At 42.2% G+C, this 17885-nt stretch overlaps 2 protein-coding genes across 4 annotated transcripts; both read right to left on the bottom strand.

Annotated features, from left to right (window-relative positions):
- Positions 1-4261: 4261 nt before the first annotated feature.
- On the bottom strand, positions 4262-12777 carry LOC119556471 (LIM domain kinase 1). 3 transcript variants are annotated; one of them, XM_037868719.1, is made up of 6 exons: positions 12577-12777; positions 9750-10399; positions 8670-8735; positions 7318-8563; positions 5141-6731; positions 4262-4857 (listed from the first exon to the last, which is right to left on the bottom strand). In XM_037868719.1, exons 2-6 carry the CDS (start codon positions 10361-10363, stop codon positions 4526-4528), a joined length of 3849 nt encoding a protein of 1282 aa, XP_037724647.1. In that variant the 5' UTR covers positions 10364-10399; positions 12577-12777; the 3' UTR covers positions 4262-4525. The 3 variants fall into 3 exon arrangements, with proteins under 3 accessions (XP_037724647.1, XP_037724648.1, XP_037724649.1); XM_037868720.1 differs by lacking the exon at positions 8670-8735 and having other exon boundaries at positions 12577-12776; XM_037868721.1 differs by lacking the exons at positions 8670-8735; positions 9750-10399; positions 12577-12777 and adding an exon at positions 9070-9153.
- Positions 12778-13155: 378 nt separating this feature from the next.
- LOC119557475 (mitochondrial potassium channel ATP-binding subunit) lies at positions 13156-17578 on the bottom strand. The gene is made up of 5 exons (XM_037870244.1): positions 17420-17578; positions 16879-17260; positions 15196-16212; positions 13809-14414; positions 13156-13498 (listed from the first exon to the last, which is right to left on the bottom strand). Exons 1-5 carry the CDS (start codon positions 17467-17469, stop codon positions 13307-13309), a joined length of 2247 nt encoding a protein of 748 aa, XP_037726172.1. The 5' UTR covers positions 17470-17578; the 3' UTR covers positions 13156-13306.
- Between the last annotated feature and the right edge of the window lie 307 nt (positions 17579-17885).

Below are 17885 nucleotides of genomic sequence, written 5' to 3' on the forward strand. Positions count from 1 at the left end.
CAATTCGAATTTTTTTAAATTAATGTCAAAATATTACAAAGACCCTTATAATTTTTTTCCGTTAAACATATACGATAGTAAGTTGAAACGTTAGCTTAATATTTCCGTAATAACTTTTTAGTTTTTTAAATATAGGAAAGCTCTGCACATACAATGCTCCCAAGGGAACTACCTGTAAGGGTATAAAAACTTCGTCTAGCTTCCTTTCTTGTTTTCAATTATTTTAGAATATATTTATGTTCTACAAATGTTTTGAACTAATCTAGAATTATTTTTTAACAACCGTTTCTATACCAACCGTGTTTAGTTTTGGTTTCAAGAATTTTTACATATATACTCCATTGTGTTTCAATAGTTGCGGTTGAACTCGTAAACCCCACTCCACTTTTCACTACGTCTCTGCTTGCGTACGTGCCCGCACGTCATAATCAGGGAAAAAAGTCCAGTGACGATAGCCTCCCCGAAATGTGGGTGGCAAAGTTCGTCAGTAAGTATACCATGTAAGGTTCGTGTCCTGCCTGGATACACATCCTATATATACGTGGGTATACCATTTTATGTATACCCCCAATATACATAGGATACAGAAAAGTAGACCTTGAATCTGGTATCCTCCATCTCTCTCGCTGGGCGAACAGCTGACTTAGCAGAGCTCTGTTAATGAAATTAAAAGCAAAGTCGACTGTTTCCTAAAAAAAAACAGAGGAAGCGGAAGGAACTGCGCAGGACCAAGAATTGCAAGGATGTATACATAGACGTTTCGGTGTTCGTATTGTCCTGGGCTGTTGGCCTGCATCGATTTCCCGACCATGGTCTGGGACAAATTCCATATCTGTGCGTATATCCTGCAAAAGGACAATGCGGAAAAGGAGCAACTAGATACAGATAAACACGAACAAGAGCTCGCGACGGGGCCCTTTCTTTTCGCCCCCCCTTTTTTAACTGCGCCACAGTCAAGGACATCTGTCTAGGCCCATCACAAGCGCAAATGTACGCGGATTTTATAATTTATTTCAAAAACAGGCCTAAACGTCTAGAAATGAAAGATCCTTATAGGATATAAGGGGTAGGGGGTATACATATTCTTGATCAGTATCACTAGACGATTCGATTTAGCCATGTCCGTCTGTCCGTCCGTTTGTCCGTTTCTACGCATAACAGTCTCTCAGTTTTGATGCAATCAGGATGAATCCTTTCCAATAGTCTTATTTTCATTGCCGGTGTTATATAAGTCGGAACTAGACGGATCGGAAAACTATATCCTATAGCTCCTATAGGAATGATAAAAAAAAATATTTTTTTTACATATTAACTTCTACTCTTGGTAATATCATTCTTTTAATATTTCAGAATTTTGAATAAAATAAAAAAAATCGTACAACTATTTTATAGGATCGATCGGATAATAATTGGGAAAATAATAAGAATATAATTATAGCTTTGATCTTTTTGATCATATTGTCTTCTACTCCGGTATATAACATTTTTTTAATATTTCAGAATTACAAATTCAATTTAATACAAATTGGTCTGCAATATCATATAGCTGCCTGGGAAGGATCAAAAATAAATGTCAAAATAATACAAAGACCATTATAATTAGTTTTCGGTACACATATACGGCAGTAAATTTAAATGGAACAATAACTTAATATTTCTGTAATTATACCCGTTACTCGTAGAGTAAAAGGGTATACTAGATTCGTCGGAAAGTATGTAACAGGCAGAAGGAAGCGTTTCCGACCCCATAAAGTATATATATTCTTGATCAGGATCACTAGCCGAGTCGATCTAGCCATGTCCGTCTGTCCGTCTGTCCGGATGAACGCTGAGATCTCGGAAACTATGAGAGCTAGGCTATTGAGATTTGGCGAGCAGATTCCTGAGCTTCTTACGCAGCGCAAGTTTGTTTCAGTAGAGTGCCACGCCCACTCTAACGCCCACAAACCGCCCAAAACTGTGGCTCCTACAGTTTTGATGTTAGATAGAAAATTTTAACTGAAATGTATTAGTCTTGTCCATACCTATCGATTGACCCAAAAAAAATTTTTCTACGCCCACTCTAACGCCCACAAACCTCCCAAGAAAAAAAGCTATGACGTCAGAGCCAGACAGTGCGAAATGTTTTTACGCGTGTATGTGTGTGTATGTAAATAGTTGCCGGCCGAACTTAGCGGCAAAGAGAAAAGCACTGCCGGCGCTCAGAGAGAGCAAAGTGCGCGGCTAACTTATTCTATTGAACAATGAATTTGTCACGCCTACCCTAACGCACACAACGCTTAAATCTGTCTTCCGCCGGTAGGTGGCGCATTTAAATCTCGCTTTGCTGCTTGCATATCTCCATTTCCCTTTGGTCGCTTAAGCTGAGTAACGGGTATCTGATAGTCGAGGTACTCGACTATAGCGTTCTCCCTTGTTTTTTTTTTGGTTTTCTAAAAATCCGAAAGCTCTGTACATACAGTGCTTCATGGGAACCACCTGCAAGGGTATAGAAACTTAGCTTTCTTGTCTCCTTGTTTCTTGACATGGACACACAAAAAACATTTAAGTAAAATTGTCCATCATAATAGTAAAATGGTTCCAAACCATCGAATTGTCAATTTGACCAACCAAATAGATACTCTTCCAACAACAAAATACCCACATCTTACCGTTTTATGGTTGTTTTACTATTGAATAGTAACCAATGCAACAATAAAATACTTACTATTTTTATATTTCAGTACTGGTCAAATTTACCAATCACTTTTTTTTTGTGTGCATTTATTGTTAAATCACAAGAAATTGTAAATGTTTTATAGCACAATTGTATAAAATCCCATCAAAAATACACGTATTCGGTTTGTTTATTTATTTTTTCCAATTTGCATTTTTTATTAACAAAAAAATTATTAAAATTAAATTAAAAGGAGAGTCATACACCACGTTTATACGCAGGCTTTTCCTTTGTTTGGAAATAAAAATCTTTCTTATACCCAAAAAACTAGGCAACAAAAACATTACTAGTTAGTAAACTTATTTACAAATTGGTAGAAAAATGTTGCTATACTGATTATATCTGTTCAATGGTATAATGAGTATACCGAACTAAGTTAGGTACTCGAAAGTATTTGAAATATTTCATTAACCTCGAATAGCAGGCGTATAAACTTAGTTACAATGTGGAGTGGAGTCAAAGTACAACATATTACAGCAACTGCATATAAAAAATATCGCACATATTTCTGTTGTATATAGATAGTTAAATGCTAGATCGTTTGGGCAGAGCCACTGTTATACTGGCATACGTTCGTATAACAGTGGCCGGGCTCAAGTGTCTTATAGAAGCTGTTAATTGCAAAGCGTTTCGATCCTAAATATAGGTTTATGTATATAATGGCTATATAAAGTACACAGTTTAACAGTATAACAGTATTAGGCTTGAGCGTGTGCGTGTTTTGTATAACAGTTAGCGTGTGTGTGTGTGTGTGTGTATTACTTAAAACTAAATTGCCTTTGAGCAAAAACATTCTTATATCATTATACAAGTTAGACTTTTCCTCCAAAATACAAAAAGAGTGGTTTCTTAGCATTGTTAATTATTGTTCATGGAATGGGGGGCGGATGGATGGGTGGAAATTCGATAAATAATAAATTAGATTTAAGCACTAACTTGGAATACGTTTATCTATATAGTTATGGAATATATATATATATATATATAAATACATTTATATATGGTGTATATCAAAAAATATTTAAACCACAATTTGTCTAGTTAGTTCAAGTTCTTTTCGTTCCTTTGTCTTTTTTTGTTTGTTGTGGGTGGGCTCCTCTCCTCGCAGATTCTTCAGATTCTTCGTTCTTCGCTCAGCTTCATGGCACAAGTTTCTTCCTTCTCTCTTCATCCGTACTTCTATCTCCTTCTCATTATTACTTTATGTCAGACAATAGTGGGTTAAACAATGAATTGCTTAGCATTTTAGTTGAGTTCTTTAGGTTAGTCGGAACAGTTGTTACCCTGTAATCTTAACTACTATAATTATTCGCTTGGTTTATACAATCTAAGTAAATATTGCAACTTGTCGGTTTTCTTTTTCTCAACAGGCACTTAACCTTCGTTTAGCTTAAACTTAAGATCAAATGTTAGAATATAAAAAAAAAAAACACTTTTGTTGGAATGAATTGAATTTTGTCATGTGCGTATAACATTTGCGTTTTCAACAGCGCAACAGTTCACTGGTTCATTAAGTTATTTACATTTAAAAGGCATTACACATAGTTATACAAAATGTCATGTTATACAGAATGACTATGGAAAAATGTTACAGAAATTTCGGGCTATACTAGGAATATGGATAGTTTCTTTTTGTAAAGTACAAATGTGAACGTTATTACGACTTACAACAGTTACATTGTGAAAAAAGTTGGGCTTATTACGACAGTTAGTCAGTAAAACAACAGCTTCCTGAGTGGAACAATAAATTGCGCACAACACTTGACAACCGAGTACATGGAGTATATAGCGTATGGCCAATATCCAGGGCTAGCAGCGCGTATTGAAATGCGTGCGAACGGGTGGCGGTGGTGCGGCCCGCCTTCTCCTTTCCATGCCCGCCGGACTCGCCGATCCGGCGGTCCCAGTTCGATGACCCTGCAGGTGACCATTCAAAGAACCCGCCGCTGTCGAGGCCACAGATCCTGCTCCTGCTCCTATTGCTCCAAGGGATGAGGCTGTCGCCGCTGCCTCCTCGCGCATCTTCTGCTTCTGATCGCTGAGGCGGGCTCCCAGGCGATGTACCTTCTCCGGACTCAGGATGTTCAGGCGCGTCGTCTTCGAGGACTGTTGCTGCTGCTGCTGTTGGTGAGCAGCCACCGCTGGAGAGAGAAGAGAAGGACAGACTTTAGTTATGGCTTAAAAAACTTTCCTCTGGTTTTCTTATAAATATCAAACATGATAGTACACCTATATGCTAGTAGAATAGTGACAGTTTCCTTATAGATATTATAAGCTATAGTAAAAGCTACTATAATAGTGACTTCTAATCTAAGATATAAGTTCTACGTTTCTCAAACTCCGTGTATTAAATATAGAATATGAATGATTGACATTTTTACACAACATTATATATCCTGATTGGAATCTTATTGAAATCTTTACCATTTGTCAATCGCTGGGCCGTGGCAGCGGTGTGCCTCTGGGCTAGATGCTTGCTGGGCGACCCGGGGCGGTTGCTTCTGGTGGGAGAGACGCAGTTGCTGGCGGGGTTTCCTTGGGCCTGGCGACTTGGCGGCGCCTTTAGTGGCTTTCCTTTGCCATTGCTCGTGGGCTGGCGATGATTGTTGCTTGCCCGCTGTGTTGGCAGCTGCGGCGGAAGTGGCAGCGTCAGCTTGTGCTTCTTGGGCAGCCAATCCGAGGCGGTTGGTGGACAACTAGCGGCGGTGGTGGTGGTGGTGTTGGTCACATTGCCATTGCTATTCAAGGTGGGCGGCAGGAAGAGTGGCGGGTTGGTACTACTGCTGGTGCTACTACTGATCTGGCTCTTTGTCGTCGTCGCCGTGGCCTTGCTCCTCTTCGGCGCTGGTGTGGCCAACTGTTTGCCAACGCCGCTGGTGGCCAGGTTCTCCAGGGATTCGGCATGCTGCAGTTTTTGCCCCACCATCGACACGGGCGGATTCTTTCTTCCAAATATAGGCGTCTGATTGATGCGCTGAGTGCGCGGTGGCGGCGGTGGGCAATTATTGCCACCATTCAGGGCGGCAGCCTCGTGCTCCAAGCGCTGGAACATCTTAAGGGCCACGGGGGGTGTCTTAAAAAAGTTCCTCATAGAGTGCTGCGACTGGTTGAAGTTCCGCCTGCTGGCCTCCTCCAAATGCTCGAACTTGCTGCGGCACTGATGCAACCGATTGCGCATATCGTCGATGGCCAGGCGATGGTGCTGGGGATCGGCTCTGTTTGTGCTCTCGTTCAGTTCCTCCTTGGTCGCCTGCTCGACGACGGGCTTCTCATCCTCTTGCGGGGCTGGCAAATTGTTCACTTCGTGGTAATTCAAACTCGTATCGCAGCTGGAATCAACATCGGAATAGGTGTTCAAATCCCTTACATCCTGCAGCTGCAGTTCGGCCCCGGGTCGCAGGTCCACCAGGTAACCTCGTTCGCCAAACGGGCGACACTTCTTCAAGGCCTTCTTCAAAGCCCTCTCCTTGGACTCGGTCTCGGGGGTGAGATTACGACGCTCCTCCTGGGCGCCCAGAAAGCGCTGGCGACGCCTGGCCCGCATACTGTCACGCAATCGCTCGCCACTCGGCGAGAAATCCTTGCCGAGATGCGGCGATTTGGGTATATCCTGCGGCTTGATCACCAGGTTCTCCTTCTCCTTTTCCACGCTGGAAACTTCCGATTCCGCCGCAATCTTCACCAGCTCATCGAGGTTATTCAAGCTGCGCTGGGAGGTGGGTGACAGGGCATCCTCGGAGCTGGCATACCACTCATGGAAGGTCTCGATCTCGTGCAGCAGGCGCTCGGGTGGCACACGCTCGGCGGCCAGATCGTCGGCCAGCCGCAAAAGCCACACGTGCAGGGTTTCGAAGCAAGGACGCAGATCCGGATTGAGGTCGCAGCACACAAAGGCCACTTTTATGAAAGGCTCCGGACACTGGGCGCAGAACTTCTCACGAAACTCCTGCTGATTGAGACTGAAGTCTGAGTTGCGGGGCATGAAATCGGGATCGGCTTCCACTCGGCCAATGATCTGCAAGAGTTTTGGTAAACAAATATATTAAATAAGTTGGTAAATGTTGCAATATCCACTCAGTATATACTTTTAAAAGCATATATGTATACATAATAAATGCTGCACTATTTACAAAAAGCTTTGTTGTTCATCCAATTTCGGTTTTTTACATCCTTGCACTAGTTGCTAGTTTTGGTCAAAAGTTTTAACAAAGTGGAGAAGACATACACATAAAGTAAGAAAAATGTTGATCAGATCATACAAATGTTCTTTCCGTTTTAAAGCAGACGAAAAAATTATGGATAAATTCTAGCTTCGTTATTTTTGTTAACTTTTTTATTTACAATATCTGAGTTTAAAATAGAATTGTTTTTTAACTAGACGACTAGATCATAAAGCTGCCATAGAAACGATCGGAAAATAAAATATAATATGAAACAAATTAACCAAATTGCTGTTATATATATATATATAACATATAGCTGTTATAGGAACTATTGGTATATTTATATGCATTTTTCACATGAATGCTATGAGTTATTGAACTCAAACCTTCCGAACCTAGCATCCTTTCTGTCTTTCAACTATAAGAACTCATTCTCACCTCACACAGCATGATGCCGAAGGAGAAGACGTCGACCTTCTCGTCGTACTTGAGGCCCTTCATCATCTCGGGCGCCATCCAGTAGGGATTGCCCACCACGGTGTACCGCTGCCGGCGCTGCCTGCTCTTGCTGCGCCTCAGAGTTCCGCTCGGCGACATGGCCGCATCGCTGCCAGCTCCTGAACCATAACCGCCCGGCGTCATATTGCCACCGCGGTCCGTGGATGACACTCCACCGGGCAGGCGCGGTGCATCCACACTGCGTGCCAGTCCAAAGTCCGCCACTATAACCGATCGATCCTCGCGCACCAGGCAATTCATCGAATTCAGATCGCGATGGATGATGTTCATCGAGTGCAGGTAGCTCATGCCGCAGGCAATATCCCTGGCCAGGCAGACGCGCTGCGGCCAGGACAGAATCTGCGCTGGATCGTGGATAAGCTCCTTGAGACAACCGCCGGCCACATATTCCGTGACCATGTGCAGTTTCTTATCCTTGTACAGCACACCAATGAACTTGAGCACATGCCGATGGTCCAGCAGACGAAGGACGGCCACCTCCTTGATGAAATTCCTTTGGGCCTCCTCGTCGGCACGATGCAGTTCCTTGAGTACCATCACCTCGCCACTCTGCCGATGGGTCACCTTGAACACCTTGCCAAAGAAGCCCTCGCCCAGCTTTTCGCCTATCACAAGATCCGATGCACGAAAGATCCGCTGGGGTTTCTGGACCACACGACAGGATTGCGTTCTGGACAGATCGTAGAGCTGCGGGTGGGCCGAATGCTGTTGCGCCTGATGCTGTTCATCGAGCAACTTGGAGAGACTGGAGCAGCGCTCCTTCTCCTTCAGTTGCGTCATTGCGATAGCTCCTCCTCCGGCGGCGGTGGTGGCGGCGGCTGGCGGTGGTATGGTGGTTGAGACATTGGTGACTTGCCTCAGTTTCCTGGCCTTCGATCCCTGTTCGCCCGGTGTCTTGTAGAGCCGCTCCCTGCCCACCTCCACACTGGATGCCGATGTGCTGAGCGGCAGGATGAGTGTGGACGCAGACATGGCCCTTTGGATGTCCGCCTGGCTGCAGGAGCGGCACACTTGCACCGGATCATGTTCCACCGTCAGCTGGAGCATCTTCTCATTGCTGCGGATCAGTTTATCGATCTGCTCCACTGAGGAATCACTAACGGGCGTGCCGTTCACCTCCAGTATGCGATCGCCAATGTGCAAATTCGTAAGATTTACATCGATCCTGGTGGGGAAGATATATAAAACAGAGATTAGAGTGGTTTCGTTGGAAGGTTACTAGCTTAGATGGTTTTTGTTAATTTTTTGTTTGTTTTTTAGGGGAGTGTTACCTATATGGCGCCCCACAGCACTGTTCCGCCACCGAGGTCAGCCAAAAGAAGAAGTTACAGAACAGGCTGTTCGCAATTTCGTTTATTTTAGGTAAGCATGTTTTTAAAGGGAATGCAGAAAGAGGCATAGGACGAAATTAGTTTGAGATTATGGGATGACCAGTGCTTCACTGAAGCTAACTAATATAAATACTTTTGCATAGCGCAACTCAATTACAAACAAAAGCAAGTCACGAATAAATCAATACCTAAAAAGAGGACAATTCATTTAATGCTATTATAATAGGGTTTAAGTATAGGTAAATGCTACAAATGTAATTGATTTGAATTTTAAATGCAAATAATCTATGTTAATTATTTTTGATTTGCCAGTGCAAATATGTAGCTATGCATTACTTACACGTGTTGAATGCCAAAATGTGGTAAATACCAAAACATTATAATAAAAAAAAAAAATGTTTTTTGTTTTTTCCTTATGGGTTTACTTTTTAAAAATACATTGACAAAAGTAGCAAATGCGCTTAGATCGTTAGAAAATAAAAAAATTGTATGTATAGTTTTAAAGTTTGATTTTTTCTTAAAAAAAATAGAAATACTATTTATCAAATGTTGTTAATTTATTTATCATCCATTAAAAAATGTTCAAAGTAGAAATTGAATTTTAGTTAAGGTTTTATGAATGAGCCCTTTTTTTATGACTTTATTAATAAGAACGTATGTGAACTTCTTTAATTTAGAAATATTTTAGGTAAATATTCTTGTTTTCTTACGACCTTATGACACTTGCTTGATTTTTTACTGATTGAAATTATTTTCTAAACTTAAAGCAACCTAAACATGATCAAAATAATATTTTTTTTAAGTATATGAAACGTATATTTATTATAAGTTTAATAACTGTTGTTTAGCTTCTTAAAACAAAAACAGTCAGTTAGTCAAAAATAAAGTACGTGTCATAGGACCTTTAATATTAAAAACAAAACGTAGAGGGAACATTGAATCATGATATATGATCCACTACATGATGAATTTTAGTCAGGATGATGTTGTGATTTGCTCAAATTTCAGGGCGTTTCTTACTCTGTAATGCGGACTGTGGGACAGCCGTCGTCCAGGGCGACTCCGTCGACCCTCAGGCCCGGGGTGGCGTCCTTGGGGATCTCGACCAGCCGGATGGAGTGCATCGGCTTGCCGGCCGTCGTGATCCGCGCCTTGGCATCCGCCGGCTGGCAGGAACGCTTGCCGTAGCACTGGCCACAGTAGAGCTTCGATCGCTCGACCAGCGCATACGATTCACCCTCGCCGATGAAGGAGCCACATGCTGTGCAGCAGAAGCACTCTGGATGGAATTTATGTTCGCCGGCGACCATGACGGGCCCGGTAATAATGGCCGTACACTGCTGGCAGGCATCACCGAACCGGCCGTAGTAGTCCTCCCGGCAGTACAGTAGTCCCTCGCGCTCGAAGTACCAGTTGTGCAGGTGGCCCTCGCAAACGGAGCAGCGGAAGCAATCGCAGTGCCATTGCTGGCCCAAGGCCATCACGATGGGCTCCTCCGGATGGGGCAGCAGTTGACCCCGGCAATGGGCGCACAGGGGCGGATGTCCTCCCGTTCCCATTCCGGTTCCCGATCCTGAAACCAATCCGGATCCTCCGCGTCCACCATTTGCCCGCAGGCGCTGTTGATGATGCATGGAATGTTTTTGTGCCTTGGCCCGATAACGTTAGCACTGTAGAAAAAAAACGAAAGATATTAGTGAATGACGGAGAAAGTATTAAATATAGTAAATATAGACTATCAGTCACGACAAAAATATCAACAATCGTAAACAGGGCAGTAAAACTAAGTTAAATCAACGCATAGGTGAATGTACTATTACAAATAGGCAAATGCCGTCCTGTAAATAAGTTATCGCTCTTAAATATCAATCAATCATCATTATTGGAAAATGATATAAGTATATCAGGCAACTCAATTGGTGCTTCAAAGCACTTCTTTGATTTCGATTTGATTTGTTAACTTCATTGTTAAAGGTAATTTAGTGTCGTAATCCCACAGTCAATGCCAATTTAAACATCTGTGTAAATAGGGTTTAAGTATTCTGTATACAGTGTAGTTGAATGTAATTTTTTTGAGGAAAAGATAAGATAATAACCTTTATAAAAACCCGTAGAAAAGGAACATATAACCAGTTGTTTGACTATTTTTCTTGAAGATAACTAAATCCAAATCTCTGTGCTTACAAAATAGGACAATTGGAGATTATCTAATATTAAACCATTCTTCGTTACTCTAATGAACTACTTTTTTATTTGTTAAAACTCCCATATATTGATATATCTAATATTCCAATTCTTTAATATGCTTATTACAAATTTTTTTTTGTTAAAATTCCCAACAGCTTTTAGCGTTACGTAGATAAAAACATACCGACAAAGAAGATTATCTGCAGATATCTCTAAAAAATAAAATAAGAACTTTGAAGTTTTTAGGGACCTACTAGATCTAATTGTATCTTAAGAATGTATTACTTATACTGTATATTTAATGTTTATCTATTAAATGAGTGATACTGAATGATGTGCTTTAAACAACAAGTTAAATATTTTCCCCGAAGCGATGGCTACTGCAAATATTTTCAGAAACAATCACAACTAAATTAATGACAAAACAAAATAAGTGACTTGATAGTCATACGTATAGGGTTCACTTGAGGAAATGGATCACTCGCGATAAAGACTGCGATCCTGAGTCAGCTCCATTCCACTGGAATGCAGAGACCGCCTGATTTTGTCGATGATCGAAATATTGCATACATACAGTGAGCCGTATGTAAAATAGGCAAATGTATATTTCTCAACATTGACCGTGAAAACGGAGTTGATGCAACAACAATCGCGGCTCTCTGGAATTGCAATTGCACTTCAGCTGAGCTAACTGTAGTTGTTGTGCTCGCCATCCCGCTCCCGCCCGCGTAAGCTTAGGCAATGAATGACGAATGCGCCATCCAAACGTACGCTTGCACTCACACCTGCATGCCGACACAGTGGGCTCGATTAAAGCTTCTTTAAATATTTGGGGTTAATGTTCTCCTAATTTCTTTCTTTACCGCAGGCTTTTTTTTTAACTAAAACTGTACAATAACAAATATCTTATTAATTTTTTTATTGTTAAGCACAATGCTGGCACTTTATTTTAAATATTATCTTAAAAGAAGGTATTTCGATGTACAAATATATATGAATCGATTGGGATTGGAAAACGAACTTAAGCTTGTTCTCTTTTCTTAAAATATATAACAGCACCTTGTAGAATCAACCATTAATTTAAAGAACTAAATTTTGTTTTTTCTAAATAAACTTTTGTTTGTTTGTCTATTGCTCACAACTTTACAAATACATTTTTATAAAAAAAACCCCGAAAATAATTAGAAAATTAAATATTGTCCACTTAGGAATGACGCTTCTGATCGTTAAGCACACAGAATAGTTAAACTTAATAGTTATTAACCGAAATATATACTGATTCCGCTTGATCAACTGTAGCTATTATGACTTGCTCTCCAATTTATGTTAATTAAGGCAATTAATTCACTGAGCCAATTTGTATATTTTTGACCAGTAAAATTGATCAATTTGCCCACTGTGCAAAGGCAGAAGCACAACGCACACACACGTGCCCGGAGGCGCACACGAACACGCGTACAGGTGCTGCACACACATACACTGCTAGAAAATTTGTGTGGGGGAACGGGAACAACAACGACATTAGCAGATCCAACAACAACAAGTACAACAACTGGTTTTACCAACATGCGCGTCTATTGTTACCACTTTGTTGTTGTTTTAGTTCAATGTTGTTGTCGCTTTTGTACACCAAACTAAACTAAAACACACACACACTTACATAATTGTTCGTTTGTATTGCTATTGACTTGTCGCACATTTTCTTATTTAACTTTAATTCCCGCCATGCAATTATTAACCGCGATTGCGAACCACGTCTGCCGAAATGGTTTGGATTTAATGTAACGCACAAACTCGCCAACTCAAACAATAAAAAACAAATGCATAATAAACAAAACAACAACAAAACCACACAAAATAAAATACTAGTGGTGGACAAACATCGATGACAACATCAATGTCATCGATGCACTCGAAGCATCGATAACATAGTATTGCAAAAACAGTCACTCTAAAAGGTCAGGAGGTATGTGTCTTTGCTGGCCGGTGTACTGGCTAAAAGCCGTTGTTTTAAAATATTTTAGAACATTTTGAAAAGAATCTTGAAAAAATTACAAATATGCACTTATTCTTTAAAGTCTAGCTCCATTTTTATGCTTTTCTAAAAATTTTTAAGTTTAAAACTTTATTTGACCTCGTGCATCTCAAATAAATCTTAACACTCCCATACTTTTCCAATGGAACCCGGTGAACATTTTGAAAATGACAATGAAATACTCTCTTTTTATAACAAAAACAATACTGTCTTCAGCGTCTATTTTATTGTATACTTATTGTTAGCGTCTCTCACCAGTTTTTTTGTTTTTGGTCAGTTGGAAATAAAAAAGTGAAAACAAAACGTTCTAATAAATTAAGTGTACAGGGAATCATCAATTTGCCTACGATTGCCTCTATCCTTGGGCAGTGTTCGTCCTGCCGCCGGAACTGCTGCTCACTGTCGCAGCTGCAATTGACTGCTGCTCCTTGGCGGCCACCACGCCCTCCACGGCCTGAACTTGCTCCTGGATGTCCCGTCGCTCCTGCTGACGCACCAGCTCGAAGTACAGGCCCCGCTTGGCCATCAGTTCGTCATGTTTGCCGGTCTAAAAAATGCAAGATACAAACATTAAATCATTTTTTAAGAAATGGGAGTATTAAGCTTATTTATATCTTCAAGTAAACATTGCTACATGCTTAAATAAGACTCAAGAAGTATGAGTTATTGTAAAAAAATCTAAAGAATTCGCACTTTAAATTTCAATGCTTGTAACTGAAATAAAGGAATTTGCAAGCATAGGGATACAAATCAGTCTAATAAGAGCCTAAGTCTAGTCTCTTGAGTTACATGGCTTAAAAATTACTTTACTTTTTCGTGTAATGCGAGCAATATTAAGTAACCAAAGCCCAACTCACCTCCACGACGCGTCCTTGATCAAGGACGACGATGAGGTCTGCGTTTCGTATCGTGGACAACCGATGAGCAATCACCAGGGTGGTGCGATTCTTGACCGCTGTGTCCAGTGCCTTCTGCACCTCCGCCTCGCTGGTGGCGTCCAAGGCACTCGTCGCCTCGTCCAGGATGAGGATGCGCGGGTTTTTCAGCAGCGCCCGGGCAATGGCGATGCGTTGCCGCTGGCCGCCGCTCAATTGGGTGCCCCGCTCGCCCACATGCGTCGCATATCCATCGGGCAGTGCGGTCACAAAGTCATGCGATTGCGACAGTCTCGCAGCCGCAAACACATCCTCCTCGCCCGCATCCGGTTTGCCATAACGGATATTCTCCAATATTGAGGTGCCAAAAAGCACCGGCTGCTGTTCGATGAAACCGAGGACATTGGAACGCAGCCAATAGGGCGAGATGTCCGAAAGCTTGTACCCGTCCAGTTTGATATTGCCCGCCGAGGGTTCGTAAAAGCGTTCCACCAGCGAGGCTATTGTCGACTTGCCCGATCCACTGGCTCCCACCAGGGCCACCGTCTGGCCCGGGCGGAGCGTCAGGCTGAAGTCCTTGAGCACCACCTGCGGGGCGGATAGAAATTGGAAGGGTCAGTAGGTTCTATAAAACATGAATTGGTTGGAAAATTGCCTATCCTAAACAGAGTTGCCTTTCCTGTATTAACATGCTATTTATTTATATATTTTAAAATATAATTCCTAAAATAGGTTGTTAAGGAAAGGATTTTAAATTATTCAAAACTTAAATAATACTTGCTATTAAGTTTGTCTTCCTCGCAGTATTTACTTTAAAATTATCAAGGTTTTCCGAGATATACAAAATATTAACATAATTAAATATAATATTAACTACTTAATAAGAATACACTAACAATTGGATATATTTAATCTGTATATTTTTAAGTTTAAGCATGGAAAACGAATTGTTAAGGCTTTCTGAGATATAAAAAATATAAAAATAATTAAAAATAATATTAACTATTTAGTAACAATTAAGTATAACACTTTTCTAACTAAAAATTGGTTGTATTTAATCTGTACATATGTATGGCTCTATATCAGTTTTCGCATAGGAAGGAAATTAATTTTTTGTTTTAGTCTGGTGGTTATCTTTTTATCACTTCGTCGTAAATATTAGCTATAAACGTTTGTGGCGGCTATAAACTTGTTATCTATTTGCGGAAGCGATAAGAAGTTGGTAAATATTACATAGAAAAGAATTACCAGCTTACCAGCTTAAATAATACTATATTGATTTACTTTAGTGAGTTAGTAAAAATGTAAGATATCCCTCAAGGCAAATAAAAGGAAACCGGACTGGCATGGAAACCCCACGAATACTCACATGATCCGGTCGCATGGGATATGCGAAGGAGACGTTCTCGAACCGAATCTCGCCGTGCAGCCGCTCCTGCGGGATGATGTAGCCGCGCAGCAGCTCCACCTGCGGCTGCAGCGAGAGGAACTCGAAGACCCGACTGCCGGCCGTCATGCCCCTGATCATGGTGCCCAGCAGGATGGATCCCTGGGCCAGGGATCGCTGCACACCCTGCGAGGCCACCAGGAAGGCCATCAGGGCACCCGGCGACAGGCTCTCCGTGGACATGAGGTGGCCGCCCATGAAGAGCGTCGATAGGACTAGTGTGTTGAGGAAGAAGTTGGTCAGGCCCTGGAAGATGGCTATGCCGTAGCCGAGCTCCTGCGCCAGGCGGGCCGCCTCATTGGTCTCCGCCTCGAACAGCTGCATCTCGCGGTACTCACAGGCACTGGATCTAACCGTCCGGATGTTCGACAGTGCCTCCTCGCAAACTCCCGTCGCTCGTTCCGCCTGCGCCTGCGAACTTTTGCTCAGCGAGCGCAGTTTCCGGCCCAAATACGACATGAACATCACCACACACGGCACGCTGGCCAGCGCAATGGCTGCCATGTGCGGGGAGATCATGAAGAGCGATATACTGCCGCCGATCAGCTGAGCAGCGCTGCGCAATCCCTGGGCCACGAACTGCTTAAACGAGGTCTTGAAGTCCTGCACATCGGCGGTCAGTCGGTTGACCAACTCACCCGTCCGGTTCTCATCGAAGAAGGCAATGTCCTGGACGACGATCTGCGTGAACAGATCCTGCCGCATCTTGGCCGCCATCTGCTCACCGACGCGGCTCAACAGGTAGATGTACATGAAGGTGAATCCCGACTGCAGCATGTACAGGCTCATCAGATTGCCGGCCGGTTTGCTCACGTCCTTCACGAACGAGTTGTTGATGGGATCCGTCACGTATGTGTTGGCATATCTGGCCAGCGTATTGACCAGATCGCCGAGCAGATTGGGTATGCGGATGTTGATGTACGCCACGATCAGGGCAGCCTGCCAATAGGGAATTTAAGTTAGTAAATTGTTTTTATTAGTGCTGCAATTCTCGAATTCTTTCGGAGATTACTTAGCTTTTTTAGGTAAAAATATATTTAGGCACCCATTTTAAAAAAGAATTACTAAAGAACATAGTTCATACTAAAAATATGATTATAGTAAGTATATGCATATACCAAAAAATTAATACTTTATAAGATGGAAACCTCTCCCAACTCTGATCGATTTCTATTATAATAGAAATAATTTCAAATATACTCTAAATTTCTCAGGTATTAAAACTGCATTAATTACTCGGTTTTATCCCCCAAGATTTTCGTCTTTTTCTTATCTTCCTGGTTGTTGACCACATTCCTATCTATCTATCTATAATATCTATAATTGAAATTGAAATATATTGGTACCTATAGATAAATAAGATTCTTAACTAGACTCATACTATGTATATCCCTAGGCTCGCCTAAAATAAGGCCATTGGTCTAGGATTAAGTGTTTCTATGGATTCCTAACTTATTGCTCTCCTGGCGAACAAAACTCTTAGAGCTTAAGAGGGTCTATAGAACACATTGCTTGCATGATCCTTGAGGATACCCCTCTTTGTAACTTGTTACTCTCTTGCCATAGGATAGCACTACTAGTTTCCCCGACATCCTGTGCACTCACGCATACGGCCCCGATGAGCTCCCAGAGATGTGGCTCCAGGTAGGCCCACAGTCGCTGCCAGTCGAAGTGCTGCTCCTCCGCCTTTTCCTCCTCCGGCTCCTTGCGAACGGCCAGCCGGCTTCCCTCGCAGTGGACCAACGCTCCGCGGTGACCCGCCCACCAGGAGCGGGCGCCCAAACCGATGGTCAGACTTCCACCGCCCCACAAAAGTAGGCGTGTCGTGTGTAGCAGGCGGCTGGCGTTTGTGGGCGGCAGTGAGGGAGTGGGCGGACATGGATGTGAAGCTCCTTTGGGGTTCGTGCCGCGCAGATGTTGTCGCATCAGGCGAGCGGCATTCTGGAGGCGTGGCAGTGGCTGCTGCGAGGGCTGCAGCAGGTGGCGACTGTGGGCAAAAACGGGCGGTTAATAATAAGTTGGCCATTGATAGATTGATGACATAACCCGAGTGAGGGCAAGGGGGGTGTGTTTTTGTTTTCCCGAGCAGCTGCTGGCTGCGGTGGATCGGTCATCGGTATCCCTGGCCCCGCACGGTGACCCCTACCTGTACAAGTCGCTGCTCCTGCCGCAATTGGACACGAGTAGGCGCAGCATCTCTTCTCGTCTCGCGTGGCTTGCAAATATCAACAAAATACGCAAGCGCTAAGGCATCAGCTGGCGATAGACACACACAGACACACACGCATATGGCCAGCGATAGGCAGCTGCAAAAGTATAGATATTTGTTAAAAGGGGATTCCCGATTTTTTCGTACAATTTTTTTTTTAAATTCTTCGAATTATAAATTTCATGAAATCCAATGCAAGTCTTTTATACACTCTGTTAAAAAGTATTGCAACTCTTTTAAAAAAAAAAAAAAATAATAAGCCCTTTCAAAAGACGAAAGACATGTTTAAAGACAGAAATATGGTAAAAAGACTAAGATATTAAAATAAATAAACTCATACCCGTAGTTGTTTAGTTTTTAAGTTGCTTTAACATTAAAACATTTGTTTAAGTTTATTTCGGCT

Source organism: Drosophila subpulchrella, chromosome X (genome assembly GCF_014743375.2).
Source record: "Drosophila subpulchrella strain 33 F10 #4 breed RU33 chromosome X, RU_Dsub_v1.1 Primary Assembly, whole genome shotgun sequence".
Classification (NCBI taxonomy): domain Eukaryota; kingdom Metazoa; phylum Arthropoda; class Insecta; order Diptera; family Drosophilidae; genus Drosophila; species Drosophila subpulchrella.